The 23,955-nt window shown below is 43.3% G+C and overlaps 1 protein-coding gene across 1 annotated transcript in view; it reads right to left on the bottom strand.

The window, feature by feature from the left end:
- Positions 1 to 23,955, bottom strand: part of LOC138076148 (S-adenosyl-L-methionine-dependent tRNA 4-demethylwyosine synthase TYW1) — a 140,268-nt gene that overhangs the window by 111,150 nt on the left and 5,163 nt on the right. The window contains exons 4-9 of the mRNA XM_068968376.1: positions 23,356 to 23,457; positions 21,281 to 21,475; positions 19,962 to 20,249; positions 18,766 to 18,888; positions 7,740 to 7,857; positions 1,630 to 1,682 (exon numbers count right to left, since the gene is read on the bottom strand). Of these exons, the coding sequence (XP_068824477.1) occupies positions 1,630 to 1,682; positions 7,740 to 7,857; positions 18,766 to 18,888; positions 19,962 to 20,249; positions 21,281 to 21,475; positions 23,356 to 23,457 (879 nt within the window). The remainder of the gene's footprint in view (positions 1 to 1,629; positions 1,683 to 7,739; positions 7,858 to 18,765; positions 18,889 to 19,961; positions 20,250 to 21,280; positions 21,476 to 23,355; positions 23,458 to 23,955) is intronic.

The following is a 23,955-nucleotide window of genomic DNA, read 5'->3' on the forward strand; positions in this document are numbered from 1 at the left end:
TCACACCATTCATATAAATTAATTCAAGACCTAAACATAAAGGTTAAAACTATATATGAAGCTTCCAGAAGAAAACATAAACTATCTTTGTGACCTTCAAGTTGACAAAGACTTCTTAACATATGAAAAGTAATAACCAAAAGAGAAAAAAGGATAAATTAGATTTTATTCACATTAAAAACTTCAAAGGACACCATTAGGGAAATGAAAGAGGAAACCACAGACTAAGAGAAAACAAGAGTGTGCATCAGGCAAAACTCTCCTATCCACAATATATAAAGAACTCCTACAAATCAATAATACAAACTATTCAGTTTGGGTAAAATATCTGAACAGAGGCAGCATAACTATGAAAGGCCAATATGTCATGAAAAGGTGCTCCTCATCATCAGTAGTTATCTTCAAAATGTAAATTAAAACCAAAATGGTACCACTTCACAATCAGAAAAAAATTTATAACCCCACATGATGGTGAGAGAATATAGTGACTTTCTTAAATTGCTGATGCAACTATAAAATAGTACAACCACACTGCAAACAGACTGGGAGTTTCTTATAAAGTTAAATATATACCTGCCCTGCTGCTGCTGCTAAGTCACTTCAGTCGTGTCCGACTCTGTGCGACCCCACAGACGGCAGCCCCCAGGCTCCCTCATCCCTGGGATTCTCCAGGCAAGAACACTGGAGTGGGTTGCCATTGCCTTCTCCAGTGCATGAAAGTGAAAAGTGAAAGTGAAGTAGCTCAGTAGTGTCTGACTCTTCGTGACCCCATGGACTTTACCTGCCCTATGACTTAGCAATCCCACTCCTAGGTATACACCCAGATGAAATCAAACATATCTTCACACCAAAAAAAGCACTGTATACACACATTCACAGTCATTTTATTCTTAATAGCTAAAATCTGAGAACAACCCAAACAACTATCAACAGTCAACAGATTTTAAACATGGTATGTTCATAATACTGAATGTGTGTGTATAGTCGTTCAGTCATGTCCAGGTTCCTCAGCCCCTAGGATTTTTCCCTGCAAGAATACTGAAGTGGGCTGCCATTTCCTACGCCAGAGGATCTTCCCAACCCAGGGATCGAACTCACCTCTTCCTGCATCTCCTGCCTGCAGGCAGATTCTTTACCGCTGAGCCACGGAGGCTTCCCTGAGCACCATGCCTATACTACTGCACAGTATTCAGCAACAAAAAGGAATCAGCTGATACACGTTATATGTGGATGAATCTGAGAAACCTGATGTTGAATTTAAGAAGCCATTAGCAAAAAGCTACACATTATACGGTCTTATTCATGTGAAATTCTACAACAGGCAAAACTAAACTACAGTGAGACCAAAGAGAACAACTGTTGCGTGCCTGTCAGGGCAAGGCTACTGCCCAGAGACAGTCATACGTAAACTTGTAGGGGTGAGGGAAATAGTCTACAGCTTAATTCAGGTGTTTGATAAGAATTTTTTACATCCATCAACATATGCTAAACTCATGTAACTAATTCATTGAAAATCATTACACTTTATTAAATGTAAATTAACCCTTTTAAAATGGTAAAATGCATTGCATATAACAGTCATAGAAAAGTTGCCTAAAACAGAAATAATATTTGAACAAAAACAAATACCTTTGTCCATCTGCAAAGCTTCACCCCAGAGTGGCTCCCAATCAACTGATAACCTGAATGAAAAAACAGGGAGCACAAACTTGAAATTATTCAAAGCCTTATATCAAAAAGTGATTTTATATATATGTATATATTATAAAAGTGATTATAAAACTGTAGCAAAATCATTTTTCTTCACTTAAATAATAACAGACAACAATCCCAAGGGCACTAAGGTTTAATTGACCAGGATGGTACAACAATTTAAAATATGTATACATCTAATAACACAGGCTCAAAATACATCAAGAAACAATAAGCCAATCCAAAATCACAGGAAGTCATTTTAAGATCTCTCAGTATCTAACAGATCTCACAGATCAAAACTCAGTGGAGCCCTAAGATCTGAAGCAACAAAGTAAACTTGATCAAGGGCACAGAGAGAGAGACTGCACTCAACAACCACAAGACACACATGCTGTACAAGGACCCAAGGAACATTTATAGAGATAAAAAAGAACCATAGACTACAACAAACAGCAAAAGCAACTAACCATACATTTCTGTACAAAAAACGACTGGGGAACTGTCATCAATAATCTTCAAAAATAAATAATCAGATGGGCAAGAGATTAAAAGAAAGAAATATTGTCCTCAAAAGTGGGAAAATAAAATTCTAGGAACCTGACATGAATTCTCAGCACCCTCCACAACCTGGCTTTTAAATTTTTTGAGCCACATGAGACTTGAAAAGCATGGAAAAGCTATGCCAAAGCAATCACATTTCCTTATTTTAACACACTGATGGAGCAAACAAGTAGAACATACTGATTTCAGAAAGCATTTAGTAAAGTTTCTCATGAGGCTTCAAGTAATAAACCACAATTACCATGAGTCGCTTGCACAAAAAGACCCTTGACTTGCAGACAAATGAGGTAAATGGAGAAATACAGCCTGGATGATGGCGTAAGTAGATCAGTGGCTGGTTAAACACCCATGTTCACAGTGCGATGATTAATGGAACAAAGTCAATTTGGATTACAAGTCTCTAGTGGCAATACTATGAGGCTTTGTCTTTTATCCTCTTCCACATTTGTGTAAACATCTTGCATATAAACAAAGAACTGCTTATCTACTTGAAGATGGAACCAAGTCCAAATGAATAGCTAATCTCAGATACAGAATAAGCGTTTTATAGATTCCCGGAGAAAATTCTAGCTTTTTTGGACTCCTACATTATATGTTGCTCACAGCACTATCATAGAAATCACACTCTACTAGTTTTTTACATCTTTCTAGTGAAAAAGTTGGCTTAAAGCTCAACATTCAGAAAACTAAGATCATGGCATCTGGTCCCATCACTTCATGGAAATAGATGGGGAAACAATGGAAACAATAGCTGACTTTATTTTTCTGGGCTCCAAAATCACTGCAGATGGTGATTGCAGCCATGAAATTAACAGACGCTTACTCCTTGGAAGGAAAGTTATGACCAACCTAGCTAGCATATTCAAAAGCAGAGGCATTACTTTGTCAACAAAGGTCCATCTAGTCAAGGCTATGGTTTTTCCAGTGGTCATGTATGGATGTGAGAGTTGGACTGTGAAGGAAGCTGAGCGCCGAAGAATTGATGCTTTTGAACTGTGGTGTTGGAGAAGACTCTTGAGAGTCCCTTGGACTGCAAGGAGATCCAACCAGTCCATCCTAAAGGAGATCAGCCCTGGGTGTTCTTTGGAAGGACTGATGCTAAAGGTGAAACTCCAATACTTTGGCCCCCTGATGCAAAGAGCTGACTCATTTGAAAAGACCCTGATGCTGGGAAAGACTGAGGGCAGGAGAAGGGGACGACAGAGGATGAGATGGCTGGATGGCATCACTGACTCAATGGACATGGGTTTGGGTGGACTCCAGGAGATGGTGATGGACAGGGAGGCCTGGCGTGCTGCAATTCATGGGGTCGCAAAGAGTCAGACACGACTGAGCGACTGAACTGAACTCCCAAGATACACAGGGTTCTACAAAAATCTGCATTTAGGTAGGTAAAGACTGTACAGCACAGGATGGAATGACCTTGCTGCTGCTGCTAAGTCACATCAGTCACGTCTGACTCTGTGCAACCCCACAGATGGCAGCCTTCCAGGCTCCTTTCCAGGCAAGAACACTAGAGTGGGGTGCCATTGCCTTCTCCAAACGACCTTAGTTGACCACAATTCACACTATGCAGTTGCTAAGAATCCAAGTGCAGGGTTTTTCTTCTTCCCAAGATGGAGTACCAGAGGGTTTAATCCCCACTTGAAATACCAAAACTGGACAAAATATATGAAACAACAGTTTTCAAGACATGAAACATCTGGCATCAAAGGACAATGATCCAACAGAGATGGGAAACAAACAAGGTTGAGCCTTACCATTATCCAAGCTTACTGCCTTGGAAGTTTCCAAGCTATGCAGCAGGGAGGGAGAACCTAAGTAGAGCTCAGCATTCTCCCTGAGCTGAGAACACAGAAATAGAGTCTAGAGAAACCCTGTGGCTTAAGTTTGCAGGATCGAGTTCAGCAGAGACAAGGGCTACACAGAGACGGAACTCTGCAGAGGATTCCTATACTGCTTAGTGCACATGTGAGAGAAAAGCTACCCAACAATAGGAAAGAACCATCTGAAAAGATTAAAGGTATGCCTGGTACTCACAGCCGGCTGGGAACTGTTCCTGTTCCTACCCGGCAGACAGATAACCTCAAGATTCCCAAGGCACTGCACAGAGTACACAGAAGGGTTCTGCCTCAATGGTGGGGAAAAAAATTAGCTCTGGTCTCATCCAACAAATCATAAAAGCAAGATTAAAAGGCTCAAGCTGTTTCCAAGTAATTTATCTTTGCCCCAGAATAAATCTCAAAAATGTTTTCAGGAATACAAAAATATCCAGCACTCCAAAAGGTAAAATTAGGCCTGATATCCAATCAGACACCAGACTCATTAGAAAAGACCCTGATGCTGGGAAAGACTGAAGGCAAAAGAAGAAGAGGGCAGCAGTGGATGTGATGGTTAGACGGCATCACTGATTCAATGGACATGAACTTGGGTGAACTCCAGGAGATAGTGAGGGACAGAGAGGCCTGGCATATTGTAGTCCATGGGGTCACAGAGTTAAAAACGACTTAGCAAGCAAACAATAACATCCAAAGATTACCAAGCGTGCACAAAAACTAGGAAAACATGACCAGTAATGAGGAAAATACTCCAGTAACAAAAACGGACCCAGACATGACACAAATGTTAGCAGGTAAGGACAATGAAACGGTTAAAATTGTATTCCACAGGCTCCAAAAGTGAAGTGGAGACATGGAAGGTAGAAAAGGACCTAAACTGACCTTCTAGAGATGAAACCTACCTCTGGGTTGGAAGACACACTGGACAGAAGTAATGGGAGATTCAGCATTAGAGAAGAAAAGATTACTGAGTTAAACTTGAAGACAGCAATAGAAACTATCCAATAATGTAAAGCAGGACAGACAAAATAATTTTAAAGTATGAAAAGCACATCTGTGAGCTGTGGGTCAAATTCAAGAGGCCTATTTATTGGAGTCCCCAGGGAAGAGCAAAGGGACAGAGTAGCGGAAAAATACTTGAAGAAACAATGGCCAAAATTTGTCCAAATTCAATTAAAACGACATATCCACAGAAGTGAGAACCTCACCAAATCTCAAGTAAAGAAACATAAAGAAAGCTACATTGAGACATAATTAAAATCACTCAAAATCAGTAGTTAGAAGAAAATCTTAAAATTAGCCAGGGGGTAAAAAACATTACATTTGAAAGGAACAAGCAGAAGATGACTAAAGAGGCCTCATGAGAAGCAACGTGAGCCACTAGACAGTGGAACAACACCCGTCAACCGCAAAAAAGAAGAAAACTGCCAACCTATAATTTTTAGGGTTGGGAAGATCCCCTGGAGGAGGCCATGGCAACCACCCCAGTGTTCTTGCCTGGGAAACCCCATGGACACTCTGAGAAGCCCAGCAGGCTGCAGTGCATGGAGTCACAAAGAATTGGACACGACTGTGAAACTTTCTCAGTTCTAGACACATCAATAAATATCCTTCAAAAATTAAATAACAAAAAAAATCCTTCAAAAATGAAGGCAAAAGAAAGCCTTTTTCTGATATACAAAAGGTGAAATAATCCATCACCAGCAAGCCCACACTACAAAAAATGCTAAAAGGAGTCCTCCAGGCAGAAAGAAAAGGCCGTCAGACAGAATATGGATCTGCACAGAGGAATGCAAAGTACCACGAGTGGCAACTACATGAGTCAACATATAAGATTTCTTCCTAATCACTTAAATCTGTAATAGATAATTGGCTGTTTGAATCAAGAGAATAACAATCTACTACAGGGCTTAAAACATATGTAAAAGTAAAACGTATGAAAACGACTGCATAGAGGTTTGCGGGGAGGAAACAGAAGTATTGAAGGTTGTTCTACTTTACATAAAGTGGTATAACACCATGTGACGATATACTGGGATACCGGATAGTACAAAACCTCAAGAAACCACTAAGGAACAAAACAAAGCTACAGTTAATAAGCCAACAAAGGATATAAAAGAGAAGCATTAAAAAAAAAAATCTAAAAGAAGATAGTTCAACAAGAGAAAGGAAATCAAAGAATCCACGAGACAAGTAGAAAACAAACAGCAAGTTGCAAGATTTAAACCTATTATAAAAATCACTTTCATTTACTCTAATTAAAAGACACAGGGACTTCCCTGGTGGTCCAGGGGTTTAAGGCTTCACTTTCTCATGCAGGGGGTGTGGGTTGGATCCTAAGATCCCACATGCCTTGTGGCCAACAAAACCAAAACATAAAACAGAAACAATATTGTAACAAATCCAATGAAGACTTTAAAAATGGTCCACATTTTTAAAAAAAACTTAAAAATTAAAAAAAGAAAAAGCATATATATTTCTATGCATAAAATCTGTATATTCTTGTCTGTCTCCTCTAATAGGTCCAGAGTCCCTTGAAGGAGATAACTTCAAGTATCTTAAGTTCCTCTGTACAACCAGATCTGTCACATAAAAGGATCTCAATAATTATAGAAGGAGGGAGAGAGGGAGGCAAGGAAGTGGGTCTACTCACCCCCAATTTACTATTCTTCCTTCTACAAGCAAACCAGGATTATTCATTCATTCAACTGCAGCCTTCTTAATAAGGTAGGACCACAGAAATCCAGATATACTTCTACATAAAACATTTCTAATTAACCCAGCCTGACATCATACGGTCTTTCTTGCATTTAATAATTTTTTTAATGGTACTTCCCTGGTGGCTCAGACGGTCAAACGTCTGTCTAAAATGCGGGAGACCTGGGTTTGATCCCTGGGTCGGGAAGATCCCCTGGAGAAGGAAATGGCACCCCACTCCAGTACTCTTGCCTGGAAAATCCCATGGACGGAGGAGCCTGGTAGGCTGCAGTCCATGGGGTCACTAAGAGTCGGACACGACTTAATAAGGTAGGACCCCAGAAATCCAGATATACTTCTACATAAAACATTTCTAATTAACCCAGCCTAACATCATATGGTCTTTTTTGCATTTAATAATTTTTTTAATAGACAATGATATGTAAAGAAGCCAGTGACTGCACACCTGAGCCTCACTGATGGTCAAGTACCAACCCAATAAACCAAGCAAAGAGGAAGCTTGCTGGTCCAAGCAGCCTACACAAAAGTGATCCACAGAAACAAGACCGTGCCCCCTTAAACAGCTACAGTTGCCACAGCCACACACAGCTGAGCCAACGGTAGCCAGACTTATCTTTTTTCCTCTTGGCAATCCCTATTTTGCTTCCTTTTTTAAGTGATAAGTCAGAACACTTAAGGGCTTCCCGGTGGCTCAGCGGTAAAGAATCCGCCTGCAGTGCAGAAGCTGTGGGTTTGATCCCTGGGGTGGGAAGATCCCCTGGAGGAGGAAATGGCAAGCCACTTGAGTATTCTTGCCTGGAGAATCCCAGCCTGGCGGGCCACAGTCCATGGGGTCACAAAGAGTCAGACACAACTGAAGAGACTTAGTATGTATGCACTCAGAACGCCTAAGAGTGTAGTACTGTAACGGTTCCTGAGGACTTTCACCTTGTTTAGTAAGAGCTTCTCGGAGAGCAGGAGTGATCATAGCTCTTCTTTCACTGGCTTCACTCTTCACTGTGCTCCTGATCACACTCGTTTCCCCTTCCTGCGGCTCCTTTTCTCTCTGTATTAAAAAGAAATGAATGAAGCCCAGCATTGGTCATGTGCAAGGGAAATGAGAGCACGACAGTCATCCACACGTGGCAAGGATAAAAGTGCTCCTCACAAACCTGTTTTCTCCCAAGTGATCACATTTCCAGTCACACAGTGAGGTAAAGAAACACCAACACCTATTTTTTCCCCTATAAAAGGTGACTACATGGTCAAACACACACATTCGCAAAACATACATCGATAATCCACTTATCTAGATGTCAAACAGTGTTCAACATCTGAGTACAGACAGCTGCCCAACTTTCACAAGTTATTTCTCTGAATTTCAATTTCTCACCTGAAAAGGAAGAAAAGTAATATCCATGGAGCAGGACTGTGTCAAAGATTAAATGAAATGAAATGACCTGGCATGATGCCTGATACGTCATAGGACTTCACTAAATTATGGCTACTGCTGGTTGTAACACCTGCAAACCCCCAAAACAAGCCCAAAAATTGCTTTGAGCTGCCCAGATGGCCATCTGCTCACAAGTCAAGTTACTCCACCACCTCCACCTCCAAAGGCTTCTTTTAGAAGATCCCATGGTGGAAATCTGTCTTCGGTGATAGAAATCTGAAGGATAATATAAACCTGGGTTTCCTTTTGCCTCCGACCACTAGAAAATTCACAGCCCAACTCTGATCACTGCATCGGACCTTGCATCGTGCGTGTCCTATAGTCTCTGTCCGTGACATCATATTACAATGACCATCATTCACTGTTTATGTTGATTTCTTCCTCTCTTCTTGTTTTTTTTAAAGAGGCAAGATAGTAGCTAAAAGAGAGATTCCTTTTTTTTTTCCTATTTTTAACATTTATTTATTTGGCTGTTGGGTCAGCTGTGGCACGCAGATCTTCACTGCACCACGCGCCATCCTTCTTTGAGCCACATGGACTTCCTCGTTGTGGCCCTGGGGCCCAGCAGCTGCAGCACACAGGCTTAAGCTGTCCTGTAGCACGTGGGATCTTTGTTCTGCAATGAGGGATCCAACCTGCCTTCCCTGCATTGCAAGGCAGATGCTTCACCACTGGATCACCAGGGAAGTCCTTGATTTCTTCCCCTCTTTTTAAAGCTCATTACACGTGTATACATGTATACAAGTGTATACAGTGTCTCTTTGGAAGATGGTTCAAGTGCTAACCAATAATTGTGAGACAACACACAAAGACTTGTGTCACACTTTAGAGGAGACACTCATCAGACCTCACTAAGAGCTACAGAAATCCGACATAACTCACCTGGGCAGAAACCCTGACCCCAAGCCCTAAACTACCCTCAGGGTCTGTCCATTTTCCATGTCCAGCCCCCAGTGAATCAGTGAGGACACTCACAGCAATGCCCCCTTTCTACCTAAAAGTTAAAACAGCTCGCAGATGACATACTGTCTCAGGTCTATGTCAAACTAATATAGAAAGGAGGAAGATGGTCCATGTTTGAAGCTGGGCAGGAAGGGAATAGGGATTCGCTGTCTCCTTCTATCTATTCTGGGGAATGCTCAAAGCTCTCTATACATAAAATGTAAAACAAGATTAAACATTAAAAAAGAGAGAAAGAGCGGGACTTCCCTCGTGGTCCAGTGGTTAAGAATCTGCTTGCCCATTCAGGGACATGGGTTTGATCCCTACTCCAGGAAGATCCCACATGCCACGGGGCAACTAAGCCCATGCTCCACAACTACTGAGCCCACGTGCTGCAACTACTGAAGCCCCCGTGCCCTAGAGCCTGGGCTCTGCAACAAGAGAAGCCACAACAATGAGATGTCTGCGCACTGCAACCAGAGGGCAGCCCCGCCCCGCTCACCACAACTAGGGAAAGCCCTCACACCGCAATGAAGACCCAGCGCAGCCAAAAATAAATAAATAAAATTATTTTTTTTACAGAAAGAGAAAGTTCACCAATGAAATTCAGAATTAACCTCTCTATCTTCTATTATTCCAGGGACGTTTCCAAAATGGAAGTCAGTGAAAAAGCACGCTAGAATAGTCCAATATACTAAATGAGACACCCAAGTCCCACAGTTTATACACGTCCTAAAAGTTAGCATTCCAACTCACTAAATATAATCAAACAGCAAAGTTAATGAAAAGTTTTGCTGCTGTTAATAGAGCTCTCCAAGACATTTTCCCAGATGGAACTAAAAAAATTTATAAACAAACATCAATCATTTGTTCTTATCTATTAGGAAAGTAATCAGTTTTAATGCCGGGCATTTGCTTTAAAAAAAAATGTACAGCTATGATTTTGCTAAAATATTTAAATATAGAAGAATTCTTTGGCTTTTTTTTTAAGTCTACTTCAGACCCAAAAGCAAAGATGTGAGCTTGAGAAGGAAGTCTCATGGTGGAGCAAAGTGAACTAACCTTGACCTTGAGAGTATTTAAATGTCTCTGAAGTCATTCCAGAGTGAGTTACTGTAATTCCCTACTCCATGCCAGAATTGACAGTAGGTGGCAATAGCTGGCCTCCAAAGCCTGTCACCGTAAAATATCACCAGCTTATCTGCTTCCCCTCAAGGCCACATAAATCCAGAACTGGACCCAGCATGAGACTGGTCTCTGACCACCGTGCTCAGAGCTCCACAGACAACCCCTTCTGGTTTTATGAACTATTTTTTTCAGTTGTACTGGGTCTTTATTGCTCCACATAGGTTTTCACTAGTTGCAACAAGTGGGTGCTATTCTTCACTGTGATGCGCGGGGGTTGCCTGGATTTCTCGCTGGGGTAGCTTCTCTTGTTGCAGAGCATGGGCCTTGGACCATGTGGGCTTCAGTAGTTGTGAGGCGGGGTTAGTTACTCCAACCGTATGCAGAATCTTCCTGGACCAGGGATTGAACTCATGTCCCCTGCAATGGCAGGCAGATTCCTATCCACTGTACCACCAGGGAAGTCTACCCTTCTGGTCTTAAATGTAAACTTCTAACCCCTGTATAATGAACACACTCTTTAAAGAATGGCCATGGGACACCATCCACATCCCATCACTGGAGAAATTATCTATTATAAATCGTGAGTGCAACTACTCCAGATTCAATCATCTGAACACATAGTTCGTATGGAAAGAAATCAGCAGCTGTGATTAAAGGTCTTGAACGTTCAGGACAAACACTCATCATTTTTTCCCTCTACAGCAGGTTAGTTCTATCTTCCCTATGCAACAGTAATTTCCTTTCTGAAAAGATATACAGTGGTTCATAACACTCTCCAAGGAAGTGCAGAGCCCCTTTCAAATTCTGATTCTAATCTCCTAGGTCCAGACATTTTGCCCTGTTTGCCCAGAATAAAACAACTGACACAGGGTCTGTATATTTTTATTTATTTTTTATAGCCCTTTCATAGGCTGAGCAGAAATAAATGAAGATCCCAGAACTGGTCAATCTGGATGCCTCCCTCTCCTGCAACCCCATTGAACAAGCGACCAAGTTCTAAACTCTTAATTCCCAACCTAGGAGTCCTCTCCATCCAATATCTCACAGCTTCTGCCCACAGCCATGGTCTCCTCTAAGGAACAACTACAACAGCCGAACTTAAGTCTCCTTGTCTCCAACCTTTCACACCTTCCCAACATTCAAACCCATCACACTTGTCTTGAAAGAAAACGCATACCCTGGGACAACCCTGGTAGTCAGGTGATTAAGAATCCACCTGCCAATGCGGAGGATGTGGGTTCAATCCCTGGTCCAGGAACTAAGATCCCACATGGCACAGGGCAACTAAGCCTGTGTGCCACAACTCCTGAGCCCACATGCTGCAACTCCTGAAGCTCAAGAGCCCTAGAGCCTGTGCTCTGCAACAAGAGAATCCATTGCAATGAGAAGCCCATGCACCGTAACTGGAGAAAGCCCATGCAGAGCAACAAAGACCCAGCACAACCAAAAATAAATAACTTTTTTAAAAGTTAAAAAAAAACAAAACACATGCCCTCTCCAAGCTTCTATTTCCTGATATGCAAAATGGAAAGCCAATTATAAGTTCACCTCTTAGGCACTTGGGAAAATGACTATAAATAAGTGAAAAGTTCTTTCCAAACAGGCAGCGATATATGAATCTAACATAATAAAGGGAGCCAAAAAAGTAGAACTAATTCTATTTTTTTAAAAAGAGGTATTATACAATATTACCTAAATCACCTTCACATCTTCATCCCAGAAACCACAGTGCCACCCCAATACTGCCTAGGATAAAAACAGGACAAACAGGAATTTGTTAAAGATTTTAAGATAAAAGTTCCATCTAGTTGGTTAAATGCTGAACAGGTGTACTGCAGCAAGCAGGCCGTCTTTCTGACTGATTAAATTGTTCAAGTCTGTCTGTTTGGGTTTTTTCATATTCATTTACTTACTCATTTGGCTGCATTGGGACTTAGTTGCTCCACAAACTTGTGGGGTTTTAGTTCAGCAACCAGGGATCGAATCCACACCTGCTTTGATGGAAGACAGTCTTAACCAATGGACCGTCAGGGAAGTCCCTGTTTGGTTATTTTATTGATCCTTGTTTACCATCCAGTCACTCCCTTCAATACCAATTCATGCAGAAAACACTGGATATAGAATCCCCAATTCTCCAAAGGTCATTTTCCCCTACAATCAGGCTGCAGCCAGGCCGGCACAGCCAACATTGAAACTCAGGAAATGCTGGCTGAATAAATGAATAAATGCCTCAAAACTACCAGATAGTTATTTCCAGTGCTACAAGAGCAGATCTGGATTCTAAACCAGGCAACTTTCATAGTAAAAACCCTTCCTCGAGTGTAACTACAACTCCACCTTCTGCAATTCCACCCCACTTCTAAGTGTTCCTAATCCTATAATAAAGGAATCACCCATACACCACTCACCTGTCATGGGTGAGTTTTTAAATGACTGATTTCCAACAGGACTCAAAGCTTTTTGTGTACACTAGATTTTAAGGACACTTTTGGAATATTTCAAAAAGCACTTTGACCAGATGTGTCAAGAGCTTTAAAATGGCTTTCCTCTGGCCTCATAATTCTATTTTGGATAACCTGACTTAGGAAAATAACCCCAGAACTCATCATTAAGTCCTCCTGGCTGTATTCAGCCCATACAGCTGAATCAGGCTGTTTCAAAGACAGGGTATTGGGGTTGAAGAGATGTTACCATACGTTTGAGGGTGAATTTAACACATAAAGCCTTCAAACTAATTATGAAAGGAGAACCGGCTTCACGCAGTTACACTGCAGGACTAAGAGACCTTATAATCGAAACTGGACACACTGAGCTCTTTTTGTAAATTGAAATGTTTCTCTGGTGAGTAATTACCAAGCATCCACCATTGATTTCCAAACTAATGATAACTGATATCACTGTCTGCTTAACCAGAACACACCGTGGGGAGCATTTGAGCAACACTTATTTACTGCAGGAAAAAAACAAGTAGCAATCTGCTTTAGATTTACCAGCACAACATGAGAGAAACAGAAAAGAAACAACCTAAGCATTGCCAGGCTCTTCCTGACTCCTTGTTCTTTAGTCAAACCCCTCAGCCTGCCTCCTGGCAACTACTACTTCTCTGTTTTGTTATTGTTCAGTCGCTAAGTCGTGTCTCTTCCCGACCCCACCAGCTGCAGCACGCCAGGCTCCTCTGTCCTTCACCATCTCCTGGAGTTTGCTCAAATCCAAGTCCATTGAGTCAGTGATGCCATCCAACCATCTCATCCTCTACCACCCCTTTATCCTTTTGCCTTCAGTCTTTCCCAGAATCAGGGTCTTTTCTAAGAAGCTGGCTCTTCACATCAGGGGGCCAAAATACTGGAGCTTCAGCTTCAGCAACAACCCTTCCAATGAATGTTCAGGGTTGATTTCCTTCAGGATTGACTAGTTTGATCTCCTTGAAGTCCAAGGGACTCCCCAGAGTCTTCTCCAGGAGCACAGTTCGAAAGCATCCATTCTTTGTTGCTCAGCCTTCTATATGGTCCAGCTCACATCCATACATGACTACTGGAAAAACCATAGCTTTGACTGTACAGACCTTTGTCGACAAAGTGATGTCTCTGCTTTTTAATACATTGCCTAGGTTTGTCACTGCTTCTCCTCTGGAGAGACGGCAAAGGGGAGTGAAACAAACAGATGGAGACTGGGCTTGGCCCCACCACTAACTAGGCAGCCATCTAATTACAGACAAATTGATTTACTTCTCTAAGTTTGTGTCTTACCCTGTAAAATGGTAAAGTGGAGGTGACAAAGTATAGACATCAGGGTCAGAGTGAGGACTGAATGAGATCATCCAATGTGTACTATGATTTCTCCTATCCCGCTGAACCTACCCTGGAGCCATCTCCCCACACCTCCAAACCACCCATCCTATTCAGTCAAATCACACCGCTTTCCACTGCCTTGAGCACAAAGCCCACAGACCTATGGCAGAGCATGAAAGGGCCTCCAGGACCCTGCCCCTGCCCTCCCTGTCTATTTCAGCCCCCTGTAATTCCCACCCAACTCCACTCTCAACATACCGAACGCTTCTAAGACTCCCCTAACTTGCCAGGTTCCCCCAACACCTACTCCCTCCACACGTGCAATGCTTCAAATTCTGGCTCTCTTGTTCTTGGTTATCACTCCCACTGTTCAAATTCTCTTTGGCTTTACATCCTGCTGCAGAGGGAGGGAGATAGAAAACCATCCTGGTATTCTAGTCAGACTAAACATATCCCACTGGAAGATATCTTTTTACACAATGATAGCGATTAGTTATCAAGGACATACTATATGGCAGACAGTAAAATAAAGGCTTTTGATGGATTAACTTACTGAATCTTTATAACAACTTTATACAGCAGTTAATGTTATTACCTCCCACTGAAGCACAGAGAGTGAAATAACATGCCCAGACAGACAAGCTGAGAGTGTGTGACTCCGTGAAAACTAGTGAAAATTATTCAACAAGAGGTCTTCCGGTAGGAGTGTTGTGTGGTCCAATTCTACAGCTGATGCTCTTCGGGACTAGAGCATCCTGCTTCCTCTACAGTAACAACTAAGGCAATTTAGTATGAAGCAGAATGATGACTGGGCAGAAAGCAGCTTGGGAATATGTATGGATGAACCCCCAAAGAAAATCCCCCAAAAATATAAAAAAGAAGAGCCAAGCGGTAAGAAACCCATCACTGAATTTAGTACACTGTGCCCAATAGTAAGTGAACACACGGGACACAAATGGGAACTCTGCTGAGACCACATAATAATGAAAATCAAAAACTGGTGGCTGATTTTCATGCTGTACTTAAGTTGGAAATATATATATATATATATATATGTATTTTCCCCCTAAATCTAATGACTTTATGAGATTTCTAGGAGAAACCTGAAATATCTTAAGCCAGCTGCTTGAAGTTCATAAAGTCCAGAATCATTTCATTTCAAAAAATAATTTACATGGATGTCCAAATTTTCCCTTAGTGCTTTTTCTCCAGCGCCCTCTAATGGACATAAGATGAAAAGGCAAAGAAAAAATACACCCACAAACTATTCCAAAGCCTTACAGTACATGTGAAATCTGCTAAAAGTAGATCTATGTGTTCTCCACACACACACCACACACACACACACACCACACACACACACCACATACACACACACACACACACACACACACACACACGTACAGTGTTAACTATATGAAATGGTCAATGTGTTAACTTGACCATGGAAAGCATTTCACAATGTTTACATATATTAAATCATCACATTATACACCCAAAAAGAATCACATTATACAACCTAAGTATATAAAATTTTGTCAATCATATCTTAATGAAGTTGGAAAAAAATTATCCCACAAATCTTCACCTACTACAAATAAAGCTATAAATGTGCTCAGTTGCTCAATCGTATACAACTCTTTGCGACCTCAGGCTCCTCTGTCCATGGGATTTCCTAGGCAAGAATACTGGAGTGAGGGGCTGCCACTTCCTACTCTAGGGGATCTTCCTGACCCAGGGATCAAATCTGTATCTCTTGCATCTCTTGCATTGGCAGGCAGATTCTTTACCACTAGCGCCACCTGGGAAGCCCTAAAGCTATAAATATCTGCTCTTAACTTGGTAGATCCAGAAATCTACCTAAATCAGGCATCTCACACACTGAAATTTATCCTATTTTAAGACAATTTCACTGTGAAAATTACTCAGATTTTTATTAAGAGTCATAAAATTATACATTTGCTTTGACCCAGTAACTCAACTCAGGGAATATGTAAACCAAGAAAATATCAATACTTCCTTCTAAGTGAAAAAGGTCTCAGTTCAGTTCAGTCACTCAGTTGTGTCCAACCCTTTGTAACCTCAGGAATCGCAGCACACCAGGCCTCCCTGTCCATCACCAACTTCCAGAGTTCATCCAAACTCATGTGCATCGAGTCGGTGATGCCATCTAGCCATCTCATCCTCTGTCGTCCCCTTCTCCTCCTGTCCCCAATCCCTCCCAGCATCAGAGTCTTTTCCAGTGAGTCAACCCTTCACATGAGGTAGCTGAAGTATTGGAGTTTCAGCCTCAGCATCAGTCCTTCCAAAGAACACCCAGGACTGGTCTCCTTTAGGATGGACTGGTTGGATCTCCTTGCAGTCCAAGAGACTCTCAAGAGTCTTCTCCAGCACCACAGGTCAAAAGCATCAATTCTTTGGCACTCAGCTTTCTTCACAGTCCAACTCTCATATCCATACCTGACCACTGGAAAAACCATAGCCTTGACTAGACGGACCTTCATTGCCAAAGTAATGTCTCTGCTTTTGAATATGCTAAGGGTCTCAGACCAGTGCTAATTACAACGGCAGAAAAGCTAAAACAGACTAAATGACCAACTCCAACAGAATGCCTAAGCAAATTTAAAATGTCTAAGCATATTTACTTCTCATTTCAACCTGTCAGACTTCCGGAGACTATAATGCATTTGCACACACAGGTTCCCGCCTCACTCAGTGCTGTGAGGAGAGCAGAGGTTAAGATCCACGTTTCGTAGACAAGGGGATTAAGGCCAGAGAAGATTACGCATTGCCCTTAAGGCACCAAGTTACAAGCCAGTTGGCCCAAACCCTGAACCTACATCTCACACACTTGTCATTCTTAATAACTTCTCTACTACGGCTTCTAAAGGCTTTCCCGGCAGCTCAGCGGTAAAGAATCCACCAGCAATGGAGGAGACGTAGGTTCTATACCTGGGTCAGGAAGATCCTCTGGAGGAGGGCATGGCAACTCACTCCAGTATTCTTGCTTGGAGAATCCCACGGACAGAGGACCCTGGAGGGCTATACAGTCCATAGGGTCACACAGAGTTGGACATGACTGAAGCAACTTAGCATGCACGCATGCAGGGCTTCTAAAATACAAAAGCTACTAAAAATGAGAGCAGCAACACCAACACACAGAAGTATCAGGAAGAAAGTAACAAAATGCTGCAACAGGAACAATCGCAATTTTAAGTTTGGAAAATAATTTCATTGTAGTTTAGAGTCTGACACACAGTATTCTGGGGTTATGAACTTTACCAAAGAAGCCAAATAACCCAATAAAAGCATGGGTAAAGGATCCTGTTTAGTAAAGAATTTTGCCTTGGGACCTCCCTGGCTGCCCAGTGGTTAAGACTTCACCTTCCAATGCAGGGAATTAGTCTGATCCCTGGCTGGGGAGCAAAGAGCCCACATGCCTTGCAGCCGAAAACCCAAAACATAAAACAGAAGCAATATAGTAACAAATTCAATAAAGATTTTTAAAATGGTCCACGTCAGAAAGAAAAAAAGGGGCTTCCCCAGTGGTCCAGTGGTTAAGAGTCTGCCTGCCAATGCAGAGGACATTGGCTCAATCCCTGCTCGTAGGAGAGCCCGTGCACCACAACTACTGAGCCAGCATCAACAGCTCTTGCGCCACGACTACTGAACCCACACAGCCTAGAGCCTGTGCGCTACAAAAAGAGAAGCCCCCACAATGAGAAGCACACGCACCACAACGAAGAGTAGCCCCCATGCCCCACAACTAGAGAAAGCCCATGAGCAGCAACAAAGACCCAGCACAGCCAAAAATAAACAAATCTTTGGGAAAAAAAAGTCTTAAAAATAGAATTTCACCTTGCCCAAAGAGAAGTCTGGCCTGATTCCCATTCCTGGAAAGTAACCTCTAAACCCTGGGAACTTCCTGTGTGAGGGCAGTATCTTTGTTATTCACGGGAGGCACTGAACTGTTTATGCTAATAGGGTGACTCAGGCCAAACTCTGGGGGCATTGTGATGAAGGCTGGGTTCAACCACGGGGGCAATCAATCAATCAGCCAAACCTACATAATGAGGGGGCTTCCCTGGTGGCTCAGATGGTAAAGAATTCGCCTGCCCTGCAGGAGGGCCGGGTTCCATCCCCGGGTTCAGAAGATCCCCTGGAGGAGGGCATAGCACTCCACTCCAGTATTCCTGCCTGGAGAATCCCATGGACAGAGGAGCCTGGCAGGCTACAGTCCATGGGGTCGCACAGAGTCAGACACGACTGAAGTGACTTAGCACAACAGCACACGTATAAAGTAGATGACTAAGAGAACCTACTGTGTAGCACAACGAACTCTACTCAGCGCTCTGCGGTGACCTAAGTGGGAAGGAACTCCAAAAGAGAGGAGATATATGTATACGCGTAGCCCATTCACTTTGCTGTACAGCAGAGACTGACATAGCAGGGTGAAGCAACAATACTCCAATTTAAAAAAAAAAAAAGGTTTCCACAAAGCCCATGTTACAACAGCAAAAAGCAAAGTATACAACTTGCAAAATAGGAGGACGAGAAATCAAACTGTCCAATTATGAGCTCACATGGACTACGCACCAAGAGACGATGCTGGCTGTCAACCAACTCTAGGATCCCAGCTCACCGTTTCCCAAAACTACAGTACCTTTTCTTTCTTCACATGATCCATAATCTTGCCGAGGTCTTCAACATCAATGACAGAATTCTGACTCTGATGGTCCTCAGTATCAGACTCTTCCTCACTGGTGCTCCCAAAGGGCTCTTCCTCCTGGAACATCAATTGTAAAAAGTAGCCAAGTGTCTAATAATCCTTCCCAAATTGTGAGTTCACTGGATGGACTTGAGATATTTTAGGCTAGAGGCCAGCCAGTTCCGAGTCAAATCTAAAGAAGCCCATCACTCACACATCATCTATGGTTACTTTAAGAATATGGCAGAACCGATGCTGCAACAGAAACAGTATGGCCCACAAAGCTGGAAATATTTACCTGCTGGCCCTTTACCAAAAATGTTCCCTAATCTTTGATTTAAACAAAGAAGCAGCCAGACTCAAGTGAGGAATTAAATGAGGAAAAGGGAGGAATCGAGAATGGCTCTTTGGTTCCTTTCTTAAGTAACGGAGATGGTGGTGCTGTTTCCTAAGATGAGAAAGACTTGCAGAGAGACAGACCGGAAGAGTGGAGGGGAAGAGTTCCACTTGGAATTGTCAAAGAGGAGATACCTTAGACGTCCAAGGAGAGATTTTAAAGAGGCGACTGCAAACATGGAATGACAGGAACAAAGGTGGAGAGAAAGACAGGAAGTAAAAATGCAAAGTTCTTCCCGAAAGACACAAGTGACCAGTGGCCCAAAGGCAACAGCAGTGATACAGCCTGACAACACAAGCCTCAAAGGAACTGGGGTGTCCGAAGGAAGAAGAAAGAGAAACGTTTAGAATGTGAGGGATCAAAGAGAGGAATCTGGGATAACTCACAGCCTTCAAGTTTGAATGATCGGAGTCATTAAATAAGAGACGACGGGAGGAGTATATGGTTAAAGGGTAAAAAGATCATGAGCTCAGCTCTGGACACACTTAACTTCTCCAGGCCCGTTTCCTCACCTGCACACTCGGGTAGAAACCTACTGGACTCCAGCAAGGCAACGACCAGAGAACAGGTTAAGGACAACACCCAGCCCAGCATGGCTTAACCCAAGACCCCGCAGCCTCTAGAACACGCCCCATGTGAGTTTCAGCTCTTCCTTCCAACCAGAAGCCAAGAAACGCATTTCAGACAGAGGAAAGGTTCAGCATCTCCGAACACAGGAGGAAAACAGGGAGACATGGGCCTGTGGGCTCCGTACCTCGGCGTCTCCGTGATGCAATTCCTCCTGCGCGTGGGACCCTGGCTCCGCCGCCTCTGAGCCGCGCTGGTTAGACTCGCACTTGCCTTTCTTGCAGTTGCCCCTGCAGCGCTTTCTCTCTCCTTTGCGGAGTGCCTGCAGCCGGGAGATGAACTTGGCCTTCCAAGCTGTGAAGTCGGCCTCAATGCTGCCGTGCTTGCTTTTCACCACGTTGCCGTCGCCCTCTCCTCGGGTCATCACGCGATGAGCACCAAGCATCCAGAGCCACTTGTCCACATTCTTCCCCACCTGCGGGAGAAAGGGACGGGTGAGCGAGAACAGCCCTCCGGATCAGAAGATGCCAGTCTGCGCTGCGACAGCTGGGGCTCCTGCTGGGGGACTGTCCTCGGTGGCTGCCGGGAAGAAGGAATCACTGTCAAAAGGCCTTCAGGGTGCAGATGTGGAAAACAGACACATGGACACAGTGGGGGAAGGAGAGCGGGTGAATTGGGAGATGAGCATTGGCATATACGCACTACCGTGTGTAAACAGACAGTTAGTGGGAAGCTGCCGCACAGCACAAGGAGCTCAGCTCGGTGCTCTGCGATGACCGGGAGCGGCAGGATCGAGGCTGGGGCTGAGGTTCAAGACGGGGGATATATATACACACATAGCTGATTTCCACTGTGGTGTGCCAGGAACTGAAACAACACTGTAAAGCAATTATATTCCAATTTTAAAAAATGTTGAACAGGGGTTTGAAGAAAAAGGGGCCAGGTGCCCTCCAGCCCCATCCATCCAGGGGTACAGTTGATATATTCAGATAAGATTCTGCAGAAGTTTTTTTGTTTTGTTTTGTTTTTAATAAAGGGGGCGGACAAACTCTTTTCTTAAACTAGGAGCTAGTACCTAAAGAAGAACTTGAAAACGACTCTTCTAAGTAATGGTCAGAATGAAACCACTCGAGAGCAAAATCAGTTTCTTCCAAAATGTAGTAACACCTCTGGGGCCAAAGACCATGAAACAACAAGGTACAAACGGAACCCATCTGGCAAGACTTATGCATGACTTCATAGCCAGAAATGTGCTTTATTACAGTATGAAGCACTTCAGCTGAGGCACGGGAGTTATCAAGAAGCACAGTGAAGTGATCGAAAGTGATCACTTAAGTGATCAAAAACTTAAGAGGCTTCCTGAGTGGCAAGGCAGTCAACAAAATATTTATGTATCTGAATTTTACCTTTGGCCTAATTCCTTTGAAAATATGGGGGTTAGGGGGGCGGTGGTGGCAGGTGGAGAACACACATCTTGAAAAGGTGACTGGATGAAAATGTACCTACCTTGTTGAAGTGGCTCACGTACACAGAATTTCCCAGGCCAAACACCGCGTATCTCATCCCCTTCAGGTACGTTTTGCCAAATCGAAAGTCATTGGCTGCTTCCTCCAGCCACTTGCAGAACCACTCGGCGCTCTCAGGCGGTTGACCGTCAGTGTAGGTGGCAACCAGGAAGGCACAAACATTTTTACTAGTAACCTAACCAAGAAAAGCCATTATTTCAGAAGAGTGGCCGAGACATAAGTTATCTCAATCAAGAAAATCCTTTCTGAAATGCTGACATTCACAACACCGTAGCCTCTAAGGGTGCTTTTAGAAATGTTACTTATTTTCAGAAGAGAAAGAAAACACAGCCTGGGGAGAAAACCCAGCCCTCTGTTCCTGCCAGCACACCTCCTGGTGCCCTTCACCATATACTCCAGCCCATTTCCCAGCTTCTGTTTGTCATGTTAGAAACTAAAGCCAAATCAGTCAGGAAGAAATATAGAAACAGTTCTAAAGAATTCCCTGAAAAATTAAAACAAAAACGCGTTAAGTGTAAAGTGACTTAACACTTGGCATCAACATCTCCATGGGAAACCAAAAATCACATCAACGGTCCTATGAGCCACAGAATTTCATCTGCTTGAGTATGTCTTCACAGATCCAAGCCAGGAACTAAGTTATAAGCTGTTGTTCAGTTGCTAAGTCATGTCTGACTCTGAGACCCCATGGACTACAGGCTTCCCTGTCCTTCACTATCTCCTGGAGTTTGCTCAAACTCATGTCCACTGAGTCAGTGATGCCACCCTACGATCTTATCCTCTGTCACCCCCAAGTAACCCTTTACGATAATTAAGTACCCAAGCTTGTTAATAATTTTTTAAATTTATTTATTTGGCCACGGTGGGTCTTGGTGGTAGCACACAGGATCTTGAGCTGTGGCTCACGGACTCTCCAGTTGTGGTGCTTGGGCTCCAGAGCACATGGACGCAGTAGCTGTGGCACGCGGGATCTTAGTTCCCCACCAGGGATCGAACCCACGTCCCCTGCATTGCAAGGTGGATTCTTAACTACTGGGCCACCAAGAAAGTTCTGCTAATAATTTTTTAACAAATAATTTCAAGTAGATTCAAGCTCACTCATTTGCATTCCAATGTGTTCCTGGGGAAAAAGAAAATGGACACGTACAGCCAAAAGTTTCTCCACTAAGAAAGGACTGGCAAGCCATAGCCCACAGGCCCAATCCTGCTTGCTGCTTGCTTTTGTAAATAAAATTTTACTGGAACACTGTCACACTCACTCATTTGCCTATTACCTCTGGCTGCTTTGTCTCAAAGACAGAACTCCATAGCTGCCTGGCCCACAAAGCTCAACATATTTCCCAAGTGGCCCTTTACAGAAAAGGTTTGTGGATGCCTGTTCCAAGGGCTTCTCCAGCTTGAGCTGCTCCAGAATCATCTGGGGCACTTGTTCAAACACAGTCCCACCAGGTCCAGATTCTGCTTCAGTGAGGTTAGGCCAGGACCTGAGACTCTGCAATCCTGATGAGTCCCCAGGAGAGGCTGATACTGCCAGTTCAAGGACCACATCTGGACAACCTCTGCTGTGGGCCAAACTCCCTACCTGGGCGCGGCCGGAGGAGGGGGCGGGGCATTCCTTAGGTGAAGAAATTAAGCTCTCACAGATATGATGTAATGCCTGGAGGTCACGCAGGCAGTAAGAGATTTCTCTAACTCCAAAACCCACACTACTTCTGTTATCCAAGTGGCCCCTGACCTTTCAGTAGGCTGACATGTGGTTCACACACCCGGCACCTGGCCGTGAGTGACAAACCTCCTTGATGATGAGATTCGAAGCAGGAGGGAACTTCATACCAAGCTTTCAGTCTAACACCCCAGAGGGACCAGCCCCAACCCCTCCAGAGTCAGCACCCTCACCACATGCTCGGCACCTCTCACTGATCCTGAAAACTCAACCAGTGGAAATCCCTTAGCATGAAAATTAAATTTTATCTGAAGAGCCTATTTATCCCAGAACACAAGAGGTCAATTAAAATTGAAAGTTGTGACCAAAGGAAAAATAAGATAATTACCAACCTCTTCTACGAGACAGTCATCTGGGTCATAGTCCTTCAGATTAATCACTGCCACAGGCAGATCGAGGGAGCTAAGTGCTTCGGCCAGAATTGTCGCAAATCCCTAACAGGAGGGGGAAAAAAAAATCAAATACAGTCTCCAATAAACTAAATAAGTGAAAAATACAGTCTTCATTTACTCCTGTTGGCCAGGGAAGGAGACGTTTATCAGGAAAAACTTTCCCACGTGACTGACAGTTATCACCATAAACACAAATACTGTTCTCACTTCTACCGTTTTCTCGAGCATCTTTACAGAGATCAATCATTCAGCGGTGCTGTTCTCGCTCTACAAGTACACGGAAGGGATTCGATCTCAATTGGCTTTCTGACATTCAGGCTGATTTGCCCTTCTACAATAAACGTAAAGACGGAGAAGAAATACTAAAGAGGGGAGAGAATGGGAAATGTGAGAACTGTGAACACAATTCTGGAAGAGAGAAGCCAAACAGAAGTAGACTGACAAGCAGAACAAAGCCTCAGGGGAAACAGAAAACCAGAGGGGCTCTGGGATCTGTCAGTCCCTATGACAAAAATGGGAGGGAGCCATGGGCCCCAAGAG

This window comes from Capricornis sumatraensis, chromosome 3 (genome assembly GCF_032405125.1).
Source record: "Capricornis sumatraensis isolate serow.1 chromosome 3, serow.2, whole genome shotgun sequence".
Lineage (NCBI taxonomy): Eukaryota > Metazoa > Chordata > Mammalia > Artiodactyla > Bovidae > Capricornis > Capricornis sumatraensis.